The sequence below is a fragment of the Triticum aestivum genome, chromosome 6B (genome assembly GCF_018294505.1).
Source record: "Triticum aestivum cultivar Chinese Spring chromosome 6B, IWGSC CS RefSeq v2.1, whole genome shotgun sequence".
Lineage (NCBI taxonomy): Eukaryota > Viridiplantae > Streptophyta > Magnoliopsida > Poales > Poaceae > Triticum > Triticum aestivum.
Genome location: NC_057810.1, coordinates 146,693,672 through 146,710,040, shown reverse-complemented (window position 1 = coordinate 146,710,040; position 16,369 = coordinate 146,693,672). Strand labels below are relative to the sequence as shown.

General features: G+C 40.0%; 1 protein-coding gene across 1 annotated transcript; it reads left to right on the top strand.

Moving 5' to 3' along the window:
• The first annotated feature begins 967 nt into the window (after positions 1-967).
• Positions 968-15,131, top strand: LOC123136250 (nuclear pore complex protein NUP160). The gene is made up of 27 exons (XM_044555585.1): positions 968-1,307; positions 2,051-2,183; positions 2,260-2,524; positions 2,650-2,710; positions 3,002-3,159; positions 3,831-3,913; positions 4,715-4,819; positions 5,835-5,932; positions 6,038-6,158; positions 6,800-6,982; positions 7,072-7,264; positions 7,352-7,917; positions 8,421-8,583; positions 9,665-9,927; positions 10,030-10,217; positions 10,779-10,849; positions 10,927-11,270; positions 11,522-11,590; positions 11,674-11,983; positions 12,070-12,201; positions 12,291-12,396; positions 12,532-12,597; positions 12,717-12,855; positions 13,983-14,090; positions 14,181-14,330; positions 14,421-14,594; positions 14,676-15,131. The coding sequence occupies exons 1-27, from the start codon at positions 1,093-1,095 to the stop codon at positions 14,745-14,747; spliced, it is 4,536 nt and encodes a 1,511-aa protein (XP_044411520.1). The 5' UTR covers positions 968-1,092; the 3' UTR covers positions 14,748-15,131.
• The last annotated feature ends 1,238 nt before the right edge of the window (positions 15,132-16,369 follow it).

The following is a 16,369-nucleotide window of genomic DNA, read 5'->3' as shown; positions in this document are numbered from 1 at the left end:
TCTTTGGTTCACATAAATGGAAAACACATCAATCCGCATAAAGGGATGTGATATTCTTAGTACGTCATGCTATTTTGCAGAAACCCTCTTGATATTTCTGGTAATTAACCCGCAGTTCAGTTTTAACTCAGATTTTCACTTTTGTAGAAACCCGCCTAATGGTTCTGATAATCAATCCGCATGCCAGTTTTAAGTCAGATTTTTGCTTTCGCAGACCCCCATTGATATTTGGATTAATCAACCCACGCTACATATCAAATCAAATGCTTTTTAAAGATATCCATAACTTTTAAACCCTAACTTCAAATTTAGCATGTTATATATGAAATTTGACTAGAAAGATGTTTTAGTTAATATGATGTTATTTTACATGTTAACCATTTCAAAAATGCTATTTAGGGTACAAACTTAATCAATAGCGCATGATCCTTCTTTCTTTCATACCGGCACTGATCCGGATTAGAAATGAACACCTAAGCATGAAGACGAAAAACCCATCTATAATCACACATGCACGCCTCGACAAAACCTTACAGAAAAAATATCATATTTCTCATCTTATGCCAAGAGTGAGTCGCCTTAGGATTGAAAACATTCAAACGGCTTGTGATCCAGTGAGCACTGAAGCCACCGTTGGCGAGGGTGTGGAGGATAAGTGGCAACACAGATGAGACACCATGTGTTGAAATAAAGGATGTTGACCTATTGCGGTCTTCAATTATGGTTATTGAGTTAGGGGAATGTGGTATTTTTTTTATTGCAACGCACAAGCTCTTTTGATAATAGACACTATAAATAAATAAATTTAATCCTGCAAATTCCCTTTGAAAATGATGTAACCTTTTTTTTTGAGGGGTTGAAAATGATATAACCAAATAAATATACACAAACGGGCCAGAATCGCTGAAAGACTAAAGGGACTGTAAAGCCGAAAACCCAACTTGCCATCACCACCCACCTCAAGGCCCCCAACTCCCAGGCTCTCAAATTTCTCCGAGCTTTTCCCCACATCGTCGCCGCCCAAAACCCACACTCCCCGACCAAAACCCTCCCGGCCTCCTTCTGGCCGCCGCTGCCGACGGCGAGGTCGCCATGGCCACCGCGACCTCTACCTCCTGCAGGATAGCGGGCACCGAGGTCCCCATCACGGGCTCGGACAAGCTGCGGTGGATCGACCTCACCGTCCCCTCACCCCCCTCCCCAGCGCCGGCGAGCCCCGCCGACCCATTCGTCTCCGTGCCCCCGCGCGCCGCCTCGGGGTGCCACGTCGTGTTCTCCGGCCGCGACTCCCAACGCTACCTCGCCTGGTGCGTGCTACCACTTTTGCCCCGCCGCCTCGTGCTGTATCGGGCTTTTCTCCCCCATTTTTTGTTTTGTTCTGTTTGATTGGGTGGTTCGGTTGTGCTACCTGGGCGTCGTAAAGCTTATAGCTAAGAGGGATTGTGCTCAGTTTGTAGATTTTGTTAGAACCGAGAACTGCATTGCACGCCCATGTTTGTGTGGTTGTTGCCACACATAGAGAAACCCTAGGTCCGTGGTAGCTCCACCGAAGAGGCAGACTTGTTTATGAAATTGCCATTGCATTTGTTTGTGTCAATTTAATTGTAGAGCTTTGTACCATCAATATCGTGGTGGTCTTGTGGAGGCCTAGCCTGACACACTGTATTGGAAATGTACATCAAATCGGCATAGCGATGACATAGTGACACTGTCGCTCTGGTAGACCATAACAATACAAAATTACTGCAGAAATGTTTAATCTAAGAAATGGTCATGTTCTGATAGTTTGACACCCTAACTAAAGTGTTTTATATGTACAATCTGACAAAGCAATCGAAGATAAATCCTGCTACTGATAGATTGTGTTGAACTGTACCCCTTGAAGAATTTTTGAGAGCCACCAGCCATGATGTTATTTTGGCTTCCTGGTGAAGTGTTTCTTAATATAGATAAACTGGCTAAAAAGACCAGAAAAATGATATGCTAATATGAAAGCTTCACTGGTGGATTTCATTTTTCTAAAGGAAGAAGATGGTTTCTGTATTTACAGGAGGATTCACGAAGAACACCAAAATGTGCTAGAGGTCATTGAACTCTGTGCTTTGAAGGAGTTCCCAAGCTCTGGACTGCGTTTGGTATTCCAGGAGGCGCTATGTCCATTCGCTTTTATGTGTGAAAGTGAGGTTAGTTTTATGATATCTTATGTCAATATTAGAACATTAATACACAATAGACTCAATCTCTTCCATGGTAATGCAGGGTGCCAGGCGAGGCGAGTCTGTATATCTGCTATATGTGCTCACTATTTCTGGAGTTGCTATTCTGTGCAACTTGCGCAGCCCATTTTCCTATGTATCTGGTTCAATACTGTCTCAAAATGACATAGTTGGATTTAATCTTCAAACCCACACACAGAGTGCTAAGGTTACAGCTGTTAAAGCGAAGCCAGGATGTCTAGTAATTGGGCGGCAAGATGGGTCAATCTGCTGTTACAGTCTTGGCAAATTAGCTCCTAGTTCACCAGGCAAGTTTTCTTAGTTTAATAAAAAAAATAGCTGTATGCTTATTTGTATTTAATGAGTTATAACGATTATACCTTATATTGCTCTCACCAAGGTTTTCTAACTGGTATGTTGTCTTCCGCTCCAGGTTTCTCTAATGAGCTGCGTGATGATGCTGGAATCGGGCGTTTGTGGACTCTCATGTCGAGGTACTTGCTTATTTTCCACCCAACCGCGAGAACAAAAAGTCTGCGAGCTCCACTCAAATTGCGGCTCTAAAATGTGTCATCTTCATTTTTTGTTCCATCGGCTTCACCCAGAGCTAAATAGTTTTTTTAGAAGCTATCATACCGTAGTAGCTTTAGCAGAAGATTGGTGTAGTCTTGAGTCTTGATACTTCATGCTGTGCACTGTCAGAACTTGTCCAGTAGATCAACAGATCATGTCACACTTTCTTTTGCTTATCAGTTTGTGTAATATATGCCTATTTTCTTCAACAGAACAAAGGCTCTGGGGCCTGTACAAGATATTGACACAGCTACTGTAAATGAAAGGGAGCTGTTATTTGTTCTTCATCTGGATGGAAGTTTGCGTGTCTGGGATATTTCTAGTCAGACGAAACTTGTTAATTATACCGTTCACTTGGAGGATTTTGAAGGTAATATCTGTGCCGACTTTATTTATTGCATGAAAGATCAAATTTCTTCCGCTGAGATGTCATTTACGGTATTATGGTTTCTTGAAAGATTTCGTTCTTAGTGTTCATTTACATTATATATGTTTCATGTAATGCTACCGTAATGCATATGTAAGCCACAACCTAGACTCTGAAGTCAGTTGATGTATAGTATTGAAGTCACTCTTCTTAAGTTGCATCTGATCCACAAGCTGCTGCCATGGCATGCACATGTCTATTCCTTGGGATTCGGGAACAAATGATTGGCTATCTCCAGTTGGTGTACTAAAGTATATCCTAGTAGTTGGCCAAGTGTGGTAATCACTGGTGATGCTAGCATAGTCTTCATTTTTATTTTAGTGAACTGCTTGCCATTTCTACATGACGGAGGAAAAAATGTACCATGAGGGAAAAAGGGGGAAGACAGTAGCTACCATGTGGGGCTTGTTTGTCTCCAATAGTCCTCTGAATCAATGTCGGCGTGCTTTCTTACTGCCTCACATTATAGCAGCTGCTTCTGCAATTATGTGTTTTACTTTGGCATAATTGCGTTCAAACAAACAGGACATTTTTTAAACTTTGCTTGCATGGGTATCTGAATATTTTGTTGTTGAGTAGTGCCTTTTAACTGAATCCTTTTTCTTTATCTTCAGGGCAACCCTCTAGGCTATGGGTTGGTGAGGCTGATGATGATCAAGAGCTGATATCCTTGGCTGTTCTGCACCAAGGGACCGTGGTATGCACACATCGATGTCTGGGCTGCATTTACTTGCTTGTCTACAATGCACAAGTTCTATTGCTGTACTTCCCATTTGATATATAAAAATGAAAGCAAAACAAAACACTACTTATAGAACCAAACCTGTTTAAAACGGCAATATAGTGTTCTAGGCATAATGTGAGTTGAAGTTGGTCTACCTGGTATGCTCACTGTGTGCCCATATACCTCCGAACTAAGGCATCCTGCTTCATGAGTCGCTCACTGATACTTGTAGTTGGAGTAAATCAGCAAATAGGGGTTTAAGATTTATCGAGGTCATGGAGGAATCAGAAGGATATGTTGATGGTGATTTTTGCTTAAATTTTGCTGCGTGAGGTGGAGTTCTAAATGCCGAAAGGCAGTAAGTGGTGGGAGAATATGATTCCTGTAGTTAAACATGGTTTGCTACTTTGCTCGCAGTTTATTGGTTATGGATTATTACACCTGGATGTCTAGCATAGTAGCATGCTAACATTTTTCTTTGTTTCCATGATTATTTTTCTTTTGGTAAACTGTCACACTTCTGGCCATAGATATCTGATAATAGATACACCTTGTCATGCCAGCATTCTATGGCTAGATGCGACACCTTAAAGAAATCTGGGGCCATGACCTTCAGTTTGAACGTTTGTTTTTTGCATGCTTATGTTAGTCACTATGATTCTCTTTTTGCTGATTGTGGGTTGTGACCACATGACATAATGCGATGGAAACTATTGACTTGTCTCATCAGTGTTGCTGGAAGTAGCTGACTGTTTGCATTTTGAAATTGTAAAGGTTCCAGCTTGTGATCATATTGGTGTATATGCCTTCAGTTTTGGTGCTGGCGAAAGATTCTTGTTGTCTCCTGAACCTTCGGTTTCTGCTGTACCTTTGCTAGAGGTAATCAAAAGCATCACTCATGATGATATTCCTTGAGATTATCTGGTCTTCTCGGTTCCCGCCTTCTCAAATATTCAAGGAAATTGCATTAGGACTTTGAAAGCACTAAAACTGGAAGCTTCTATTTCATGCTGTGCAGTGTGCACTATCCATGTGTAGTTATTTACCACCCATATTGTATATGGAGGAATTTCCTCGCTCACTATTGAATAACCTCTGCAGTCAATCAAGTCTGCTTAATGTGCACACAGATACACCCTCCAACAGAAAAATAAAAGAGAAATAGGAGATAAGCCAGCATTTAGTAGCTTGTAGCTGTCTAGGAATCACCTTCGTGCGTCCATAGTTCCTGTTTTTTATTTATTATTGGCATTGGCATCGGTAAATTTGAGTACTATTTAAAATCAGCAGGAGATTCAGCTCAGGACTTGTCAATCCTGGTACTGTGGAGTTCAAAGTGTACTCCCTCTGTTCCCTAATATAAGACCTTTTAGCTATTTTAAAATATTGACCGCATACATACTAAAATGAGTGAGCATACATACTAAAATGTGTCTAGATACATATGAATCAAGAAAAAGCTAAAAGGTTTTGTATTACGGTACGGAGGGAGTATATGTTTTCTCAAAGACAATTTTGTTGCATTATGTATTTCCTTTTTTTAAGAGCCACATATTTACAGGCAATTTATGTATTTCCTTACCTTTTAGTTATGCACTCAAACTGTTACAATTTCTGTATTTTGACAATGGCTAAAAAATCTATCCACTATCAATCATGTCAAGTTTAACTCATGTAGCAATCCGTCATTTTGTTAGCAAGTTTTGAGTATATGTTTCCCCAAAGACAATTTTGTTGCATTATGGTTCCTTATATTATTGAAATATGCTACCCGAGTTTAGCAACTAACTAGTGTAGGATGGCTTGTAGCAACTTCTCGTAGTTCAGCGATTATGTTAGAAGCTCGGAGGAGCTAATATTTCTCACCTGTTGATGTATACTGCCTTTTACTCAGGGAAAGATCGTTGATTTGAAAATAAGCACGGAAAAGCTTTGGATACTTAAAGAAGTTGGACCAATGCTCTATGAAATAGTGCAGTGTAACTCTGATGGGTAAGTCTGCTGTCCCACTGACCCCTTTTAATCCTTCAACTGGTGATTATTCTGCCTTATCGCCTCATGAACTAAAGAATTGCTTCTTCAAATGGCATTGATCAGCGAGGAAATATCTTCATATGCGCTACAAGAAGACGCTATCAGTGAGCAAATGTTCCAAAGTTCTGAGAGTGCATTGGACGATTTGGTTTGGACTGCTGATTCAGTATTCTCATCTATGAAGGTAAATGTAATTCCCTTAAGTTCATTCATATTTCTAATATAATCTGGCATGTGCTGATACAGTTCTTTGTTAAACTTACAATTATGGTAATGGCTTATTCAGTTTCAACTTTGGCCCTTTTTTGCATTATTTTGTTTGGTTTTCTTGTGCTGTACTGTATTAAATTGCTTTAATTCTCAGTGCATGTTAATTTGTAGTAACTCCATAGATTCCTAAGTTCTAGTTGCTCCCAAGTACCAAAGCTTTATTTAGGTCATATCAACACTAGAGATTCCCAAACATCCCAAACAGTCTCAACTATTAAACCTTTTTTTAGAGTCACAGATTTACAGGCAATTTATTTACAATTTCTGTGTTTTGACAATGGCTAAAAAATCTATCCACTATCAATCATGACAAGTTTAACTCATGTGGCAATTCGTCATTTTTTTAGCAAGTTTTGAATTTGTTTTCTCGGATTATGTCATATGTTGATATGGCATATTCGCATGGCTAGAGTATTTTGATCTATACCATAATACTTAAGTATTCTTTGGCTATGTAGAGTTCTTTCTTGTATTTACCTTCCCTCTTTTGTGATATATGCCTATGTGGAGCTCTCCAATGTTCTTTAACCATGTAGTTTTCTTTGGTACCTGTAGGAGCATAGTTTCAGTTTTATCTCATCCATGTTTCTGCGGAGGCTGCTGCAACCAGGAGTGAACCACTGTTCTGCTCTCCGCGAAACCTTATTGGAGTACAAAAGGTTTCTATCCGATTCTGAGTTTCAGTCGCTTACAACTAGTGGGCTACGGAAAGAAATATTATGCATTATAGAACAAGAGGTACTCTATTTTTCTATTTTGTGATTTAGGCCTCCTAATTTTTGATTGTAGTGTATAGCTGAATTTCCACAATCACCTTTTCTATGTAGGGAAGTTCACAGGTCGCAAGTTCTACTGTTTATCACTGGAAAAAGTTTTCTGCACGGTATCTCCACAACTGGTGCTGGAATAATAGGCCATATGGGTTGCTTCTTGATACGAACAGTGAAGTGTTTGGTTTAATTAGAAAGGGTTCATTTTCTCTCTTCCGTTGTTTGGAGGGTGTGGAGCAACTTATTTATGGTATGTTTCTGCCCTAGCATTTGACACCTCTTACTGAAATTTCAACCCATCATTTATGAGGGGATACTAACTAGCTTAACATATCAGGTTCCTCTGATGACTTGGGAAATTTCATTGGCCTTGGGATGAACTTATCGGATGATACTGACGGTGAAACCCTTATTGAAGTTCTCAGGTGCATGGGCCATATAAACCATTTGCTTGGGAGATCTTCTGCTGCAATATATTACGAGTCCCTCATCAGTTCTGTTATATCACCAGATGAAGTTACTTCTCAGATATTAAAGATTCTAGAGAGTGGGTTCAGTCCTCAATCTTCGTCGCCCCTCATTACATTGCTTGGAACAGATGCTTATGTAGAAAGAAGGCAGACGGCTCACAAAAGCCAAAGGAAGTTTTCTGTTGAGATGCTACTATCTTTCCATAAGTTGCAATCAAGATCCACATCCTGGTCGGCTGTATTTGATGTGATTGATAAGTTCATGAAGTGTTTGGATACAAAGATCACTATACAAGAGTTTGAATTGAGAAGACTTTGTAATGTAAATTCTGCCTTAGTGGTTCAGGCTACTTCACAGGTTGCAAGAACCATGTTTGAGGCTGCTTTTGATCTATTTCTGTTCCTCAGTTATTTGGTTGGCGTCGGTGGGCAGGTATGCTATCTTTTTAGGGTCTCAACATTTCTGTCTGCTGTACATATGCGGCTTTCAACTTTGCCACCTCTGCAACTAGTCTTTGTATCACAAAACAACAACCTCCGCTAAGTACTCAATTGACTGCCGTATAGTATGGAGATATATACTACCTCAATTCAGGAATAGACGATGTTTTACAAAGCATGCAATCAAACATGTCCAACTTTGACTAGCAATATAGAAAATAGTTACTTTGATTGTCATTAAACACATTTTCACAATACATGAATTTAAATTGTTTTGCTTGCATGTTCATACAAAAAGAGTATTGGTTAAAATTGCTTCTTGGACACTCTTGCCATATCCCAAAAGTCATCTGTTCTTGAATAGATTTTGTTACTGAGACTACGAGCACTTAATTTCTTGGATCTGTTGGTCTCTGTGTTGTTGAAGTACAAATCAAGCAGAGTACAAGCTATTAAGAATGTGAGCAACCTTTGATAAGGTAAATTTTAAATCAGGTCTCCTTGCTGCAAAGCGATGTTGCTAGAATCAAACTGCAGTTGTTTCCAATGATTCAAGACATATTGGGACGGTGGATCGTTCTCCATTTTGTGGGAATTTCACCAACCACACCACCAACCATCGAGGATTTCAGCTATCAACTTTCTTCCCTCCAGCTAGGTAAGAGTTGCTTAAAAGAAACAGTTGTGTTCTTACACTTTGTTTAACGTGGTGATTTTTTTGTCAGTGGCTTTTCCACAATCATGAGTATTCCATTTTGCTCTTTTATGACAAAATAATAACTTCATAAGAAGTACATGTAAAAGGACTATGGGTATGCAATTTGGATTTATTCTAAAGTAAAAAATGGCATACGTGTAAGGTTCAGGGTATAGTGGCTGTGTTTAATGGGACAATGCACACCCTAGCCTTTATTGCTATTGAGGACTCTGCATTAGAAGACTGCGAAGCCAATTAGCCTACTATGTATTGCCTTTGCAAGTGATCAGAAAATTGTTTCTTTTATCCATCTAAAGAATGAATTGTTATCCATGTTTGTGTGACTGTAGATCAAAATTGAGGACGAGGGTGCCATGGGAAGCAATGTTCTGCTTTTGGTTAATCACAAATTTATATATGCAGAAAAGACATAGTTACTGCTAATACATTCTACCTTTTTAACACCAGCACTACACTATTAAGCATGTAACTCCCTGCAAATCCTAAACTAACGATCAGAACCTTATTGTGTTGAAATACGCCTTCAACGGTTCAACCTAACATTTATAATTCCATATTAATAACTGGAATATGATGAGATGACTTGGAGCATAAACCTTGCAGATAGATTGCTAAGAAACTACTACCTCCGTTTCTAAATACAAGTCTTTTTAGAGATTCAGTAAGGACTACATACAGATGTATATAGACGTATTTTAGAGTTTAGATCCACTCATTTTGCTTTGTATGTAGTCAGTATTGGAATCACTAAAAAGACTTATATTTAGGAACGGAGGGAGTGTGTATTAGATGATTTTGTCTAATCATTTAAGTAGGTATTTTGTTCTATCTTTTTGCTTGCAAAGGGGCTAGCTCTTAATTATTTTCTGCCAGTACAGGCACTGTACATTCTGCAAGTAGGTTACAGTTTTCATCTTCAACTTGTATTGCAGTCTATACATATGTTGTAAATATGGGTAGTCGGGCACATTGTTTATGTAACTTCGAGTTAAGAAACTATTGTTTTTCCTTATCTTGACAGGTATAGCCGATGAGCTCTCTTTGCACAGAAAGCTTGGATCCTCTGATTTTACATTGGCTTGTTTGCTTGATTTTCCTAAATCTGCGGAAGGGGATGATCTGTCACCTTGCTTTCCTAGTCCAACCGAGGTGATCAACTTGGTCAGGAGGTTTAGCAGTTCGATTATGTGCAGAAATAGTGTTGACCGTGTAGACAGCTTCTTGGGTTCCACAATAAATCTGGCAGCAGTTCTCATCCGACATGGTCAATATGAAGCTGCTCAGGTATTACTTTTTCTGCTTGTGGTCCTGAAAGTCATTAGATATATTTAATCTGTCGTGATGTTAATGCTAATTTATCTTTCTACGATTTTCTCTCTACATAAGAATCTGCTGGGCATTCTTGAAACATACTTGGGCTATGCGAGAGCATCCCAAACTGATCAGGATACTGATATTGCATGTTTGGCTCGCCTACATCTCAGTGGATTTTGCCTTTTGATGCTTGCACATGATGAAGCAAACATTGTTTTGAGAGAATCCAAGGTTCAGGAAGCTATCAGATGTTTCTTTAGGTACTACCTTCTGCTATGCTACTTCTTAGGGCATTTACTCTGTGGACCTGTGAATAGATTTCCGAAGGGCACATGTTTCATGATGATATATGTTCAATACTACGAGGAAATCTTTATTACTTGTGAAGTTGTGATGTTCTTGGTTGTTAGTTACTTCTTCTGTAAACTTCTATAAGACCTTTTAGATCACTACTTCAGTGATCTAAAAGGTCTTAGTTTACAGAGAGAGTACTATGCAGTATCTTATGGAGCTGGTAAATTAATGTAGAACTGAGGCAGCACCAACTATTAGTTTCTCCCATCAGATCAAATATCATGGCTAGGATCACCTTGTGATAAAAATTGCAGCAATTTTTTGGGGGGCTTTTGAGGGGAGGGATGGGAATCCAAAATTCAAGAAGGAAACCGTGGAGAAAAGGCAAAAAATCATCATGAGCAAAATGCTTAAATATATATACGTATCTGGTTTTATCTCTTTCACATTTCTAATATCTTGTGCTGTATTGGGCCATTGACTAATTAATTCTATTGTGTTAATGTCGTGCTTGGGGAGAATAACAGAGCTGCATCTGGGCAAGAAGCTCCGAAGGCGCTGAAGAAGTTCTCTTCAGAAACAGGGTTTCAAATTTCCGGTGACTTCATTTTCCTGACCTTTCATGCAGTGTAAATCCATTTCAACCATATCTTGACTTTTTATCGGATTTTCCAGGGGAGTGCAGATCTATTTCTTTATGGAGGCTTCATTACTACGAGTGGGCAATGCAAATTTTTGAGCAAAACTCAATGAGGGAGGGAGCATGCCAGTTTGCTCTCGCTGCTCTTGAACAAGTTGATAGTATTGTTGATTTGGACAATGGAAGTGAAGTCGAGGATCTCCCAGAGACTACAGCGATGATTAAAGGACGGCTATGGGCCAATGTATTCAAGTACAGCTTAGATTTGAAAAACTTTCGTGATGCGTATTGTGCTATAATCTCAAATCCAGATGATGATAGCAAGTATGTCTGCTTGAGGCGTTTCATCATAGTTCTTTGTGAGCTCGGCGAGACTAAGGTTTGACATTGTTTCATTGTTTGTTTACCTTTATTCTTCCTTGCACCTGGTGAATAAAATTAACCACTTCTTCTGCCTGATGTTCATATACACCCATTAATGTACATTACAGCTGTTAACCAGCCATCCATGTATATGTGCTATAAGACTTGTAGGTTGGTTATTGCACATTTGAGTACACCGAACTGTGTGCCACATCCTGTTCTGACATTTGGTGCAATCATATCTTATTTTGGATTTGTCTAATCAAGGTCATTTGCAATGGTGAGATACCGTTCACTGGTTTGGTGGAAAAGGTGGAGCAAGAGCTCTTCTGGAAGGTTGGTGCATATAATTACCATTTTAACCACAACATATGTTTGTCTAGCACAGACGGTCATTTGTTTGTTTTTTTGTTTGCCAGGCTGAGCGCTCAGATCTTTCTTCTAAACCAAATCTATACAAAGTCCTTTATTCATTTGAAGCTTATAGGAACAATTGGAGGAAGGCAGCTGGATGCATGTACAGGTATTTTGTTAGATTGGGTAGAGAGGGGGAAGCAGGTGGAGGCCGCCAACTCACTCACGTATTACAAGAGAAGTTGCATGCTTTGTCTACTGCTATCAACTCGTTGCAGCTTGTTGAACCCTCATGTGCCTGGCTTGATTCGGTTTGTGAAGCTGATGATCAAATTTCGCCAAGCAAAAAGCCTCGTAATCTTTTGATGGAGAACTGTATGTTGACTTAAGCTCTCAATCCCTGTTTAGTTTATACCTGTCAACAACAATGAGCTTGATTAAACTTTGTTTCCTGTATACAGCTGCTTTCGGCACAGATTCAGAACTCTCTACATTGCAATTTTGTGTTGACATTGAAATTCTTGAAAAGGAATACACACTAACAGAAGCACTTTATATGCTTAGTACTGTAAATTCTAAATCCAAATTTTCTGGTACGTGCCCATAATCACACACAAATTTATTGATTTTGAAGATCAATATTTAAACAAGCTGTGGCCAATTCATTTTTGTCGTACTGCAGAAAGCTATTCTATCGAAGCCTTGACGGACATTCTTGTAACTGAGAATTTGTATGACCTGGCATTCACCATCGTGCTGAAATTTTGGAAGGAGTCAGGAATGAAAAGGTGGATTGTACTCTGATACATAACCTTCTTTTCCCTTGGCCTTTTACTTGTAGCTGTGTATTTGTAAATTCTTCTTCATCACTTTTATGTCTGTGAACTAATCTGACTGTTGATGTTTGTACTTTTCTATGATAGAGAATTGGAGCGTGTCTTTGCAGCTATTGCACAGCAATGCTGCCCAAACAGAGTAGGCAACTCAGGGTGCGTTTAGCTGTATTTTTCTTCTTCTGGTTTTCAACTTTTCATCTAATCGGCAATGTATGGCTATAGATTATAGTAACTGCTGTATACTAAGAAAAATACTTTTGACCTTATTACAGGAGAAATTTGACTGACACTCAACAGCTGCTACTTCTGCCTTCTTCTGAGGATGATGGATGGGATGACAATAACAAGACTATTGCTGTGGCCCATCAAGTGCAGGGAAGTTGCCAGTGGGAAACTCTTGAACTATATTTGGTATGTGTATTTTTGTTCTGCCTGTGTTTTATTTTGTATAACTGAAGTGATTTTTTCAAAGGAAATGAGCTTCATCCCATACTAGATTACTAGGTTAAGTAAACCTCCTAAGTATTACATGGAACTTTATTTTGTTGTTGACCACTGAGAGCAGTCTAACCAAAGTCACCGTCATCTTTACTTGACGCTGCGACCCACGACCCTGACCTGATCCGTGCTTCCTGTGTCATGGCATGGGTCAATGGCACTCTAGATTTCTTACGCGGTGCATCCCTGTCAGAGTGGACAGGATGATTGGGAGGAAGAGATATAAGTCTGTTAGTTGTCACCGTTGCTCAAGTTGTTGCCGTAGCTGCATATCTGGAATGGTCACATGACCTCGACCATCCAGGCCTTAACTGGCACGGCAGCAACATCAGACTGGGGTGGTTGCTGCCTGGTGCCGTGCAGCGGTTTTGTTGGGTAGCAGGGAGCAGGGAGCAGTCTGGGTCTGTTGTGTTGTGGAGGGAAGAGAAATTGGGCCAAGCAAGCCCAGCTGCAAGATTATTCTCCTTTTCTTAATCTTATTTCATTTTACTTCCATTACTTTTCCTAGAAGGTGAGAACATTCTTCTTTCGTTTCGTTTATCCTTTATTTTTTAGATACACTTAGTACCCCTATAGTTCAGTAACTGGGTCATCCACTTGGATTCATTGGCGTCAAATTCCTCATTTAAAATTAGTGTCTCAGAGATTGCTGCTTTCTGTGACCCCGTTCATTGGCCAGGTTAACCTGGTATCCTGGTAACAATGATCACAACAGCAAAATGAAAAGTACTACTTTTGTGCTGCTGCATTGACACAACAGACCACCACCTGACCTTGTTTCCACCTACTAACCACCATTGTTGGTTGGTAATTGTTCTGTCAGCAATCATAACTGGAAAATCTGACATACTGAAATTTAACTTTCATTTTGGAGAAAACAAACTGCCACCTGCTTAACCTACGCTCTACTGCTGAAACTTGCCTATATGTTCTCCCTGAAACTAGGCCAGGCCTTCCGTGCTAGTAAAAAAATGTAAGAATGCAGCTTGTCCATGAACTGCACATATTACAGTTATTTTACTTGTGTCCTCATTGTGCAGGATAAATATAAAGATTTGCATCCGAGGCTGCCTGTCATTGTTGCTGAAACACTTCTTTACACTGATCCTGAGATTGAGCTCCCTCTTTGGCTGGTTCAGATGTTCAAGGTGACTTCCTGTTGTATAGACCATTAGTTTGGTTGACTTTATTGTTTGACACTGCTGACCTTCGGTTTGTTTTGCTCATTGTGTCTTTAGACCACCAAGGGTGGAAATAGGATGATTTCATGGGGAATGTCTGGCAAAGAGGCAGATCCAGCTGCATTATTTCGACTATATACAAATTATGGCCGGCACACAGAAGCAGCCAACTTGTTGGTGGAGTACCTGGATTCTTTTGCTTCATCGGTAATGGATTGATGGCCCGAAATATCTAAATAGAAGACCTTAATGAGTGCATGTAGAAATTTATGCCCTTTGGAATCTCTCTTTTTCCAGAGACCGATGGACGTGCTGCACCGCAAAAAGATGTCTGCTGCCTGGTTCCCGTACACCACTGTCGAGAGGTTTTGGTGTCAGCTTGAAGAGATGCAAAGTGCTGGCCACAGTGCTGATCAATGTGATAGGCTCAAGAAGTTGCTGCATGGAGCCCTGATGAACCACCTGCAACAAGTTAGTGCATCTCGAGTAAGGTGCCTCCAATTCTAGCCATATTCGGTGCTGACTTTATTTTGTTTGCATGGCATTTATTAGGTGGTCGTCGATTCAGAAGACGTACTGTCATCAGTTGGAGGAGGTCAAGGAGTGGAGAGCCAAAGCAGCTGAGATCACGGTGGTCGTGGATTACACAGTCCAAGCATTGTTGTATCTTGTATGTGGGTTTTGTATGTTTTCTTTTCAGAACCGTAGGCTCTGTATGGCTGATAGTGTCTATGCGAGACGTTTGACAGAAAATGGTTACGACAGCTGCTAACGTTCGTCTCTGTAGATGACGGACTGATGTTCCGTTTGTAATGTGAATATGCATGGCATGGTAAGTTCCATGTCGTTTGGTTGATGACAGATACGTAGATGGTTAGCCAATGATGTCCCCACTCAGTGCTTTCATCGGCAGAAAAAACTAGAAGTCACACAACGTCGCCAAAAAATGACATATTTTAACTATTTGTATCTACAGAATTTGAAAGAAGATCCTATAGTTTATGGCAATTGATTCCAGGTGCTAAGGGCCATTTTTTTTCTTTTTGGTTATGGCTGGCTGTGGAAATAATGGGTGTTTGTTTACAGGGACTTATTAGTGTAGGGACTTAAAAAAGTCCTTTTTAGTCCCATCTAAACCAAACATGAGGGCCTTATAGGGACTTAAAGTGGGCATTTGGGACTTATGAAAAAAGACTTTGAGGGAGAGTTTTTTTGGGACTTTTAGTTGTAACATGGTCTTTTAGTCCATGTTTACTCCTAAGAACCAAACAGGTAGGAACTTTTTAGGGACTAGCGACTTTTTAGTTGGGACTAAAAAAACTCCTAGGACTTATGAACCAAACATGGCTTAAGTTGCCCCCAAATTATAGGTTGGACTTCTAGAATATAAGTTGGGGAGCGGGCATAGCTTATTTTCAGTCAACATTTTTCGAGGGGTTTGGTCAAAACTTTTACTCCGGAGTAGAAATTTGGTTGTCGAATCGTTCTAGATGATTTGATTGGAAATTTTAAAATCGTACGTATGAGTGCAACGATTCTGCACCCAGGCTTGAGCTGCACTTGCCGATGAACAGTAAAAAAAATGTTCAAAATAGTCTGAAATTTTTACACATGAAAGTTGAGAGAATCTTCTAGGTGTCTGCCAAATTTCAAGGTATTAGGACATTTGAGAAGTTCGTGGTAAAAATAACAAATTTGGCTTGTCAATGAAACTTTCAACCAGTGCACTGTGTAGACCGGATTTTGTTTCTTTTTCACCACCAGCTCATCAAATGTCGAAACACCTTGAAATTTTGCACGCACTCAGAAAATTCTCATTTTTTATGTGTAAAAATTTCAGAAATTTTTAAATTCGTTTGCTTTTTTCTCTTCATATTTACTGTTCACCGGGATCATATGAGCCTGAGTACCGTTTTGAATTATCGCGTATGTATAGCTTTACTTAAACTAGAGGGAGTACAACATTTCTCTCAGTATTGTGATAGACCAAATATAATTTAGGGAAAAACTTACCTTCAACCGGCTGAAAACAGTGTCTGCGTCCGCCGCCTTCTCCGTGCTACACGTGGCGCTGAGGGTATGCAAAGCCTATCTCCTTCCCTTTCTCAACCTTATCTTCTCGACCTCCCACAGCCACACTCTTCCATTTCTTCTCCTGCCTCCATCCCGCCCAAGTTCCTTCTCCGCCGCATCTGAAACAAGATTTGGAGCCACGTCTGCCGTCCCCCGGAGCACTAGTGTCTGCT

Bases quoted from the DNA above. Each gene is read 5' to 3' on its own strand.
- LOC123136250 (XM_044555585.1), top strand. From the start codon at position 1,093: ATGGCCACCGCGACCTCTACCTCCTGCAGGATAGCGGGCACCGAGGTC. The intron at 11,271-11,521 runs GTTTGACATTGT...TGTCTAATCAAG, and splicing joins GTGAGCTCGGCGAGACTAAG to GTCATTTGCAATGGTGAGAT. The intron at 12,397-12,531 runs GTGGATTGTACT...TTTCTATGATAG, and splicing joins AAGGAGTCAGGAATGAAAAG to AGAATTGGAGCGTGTCTTTG.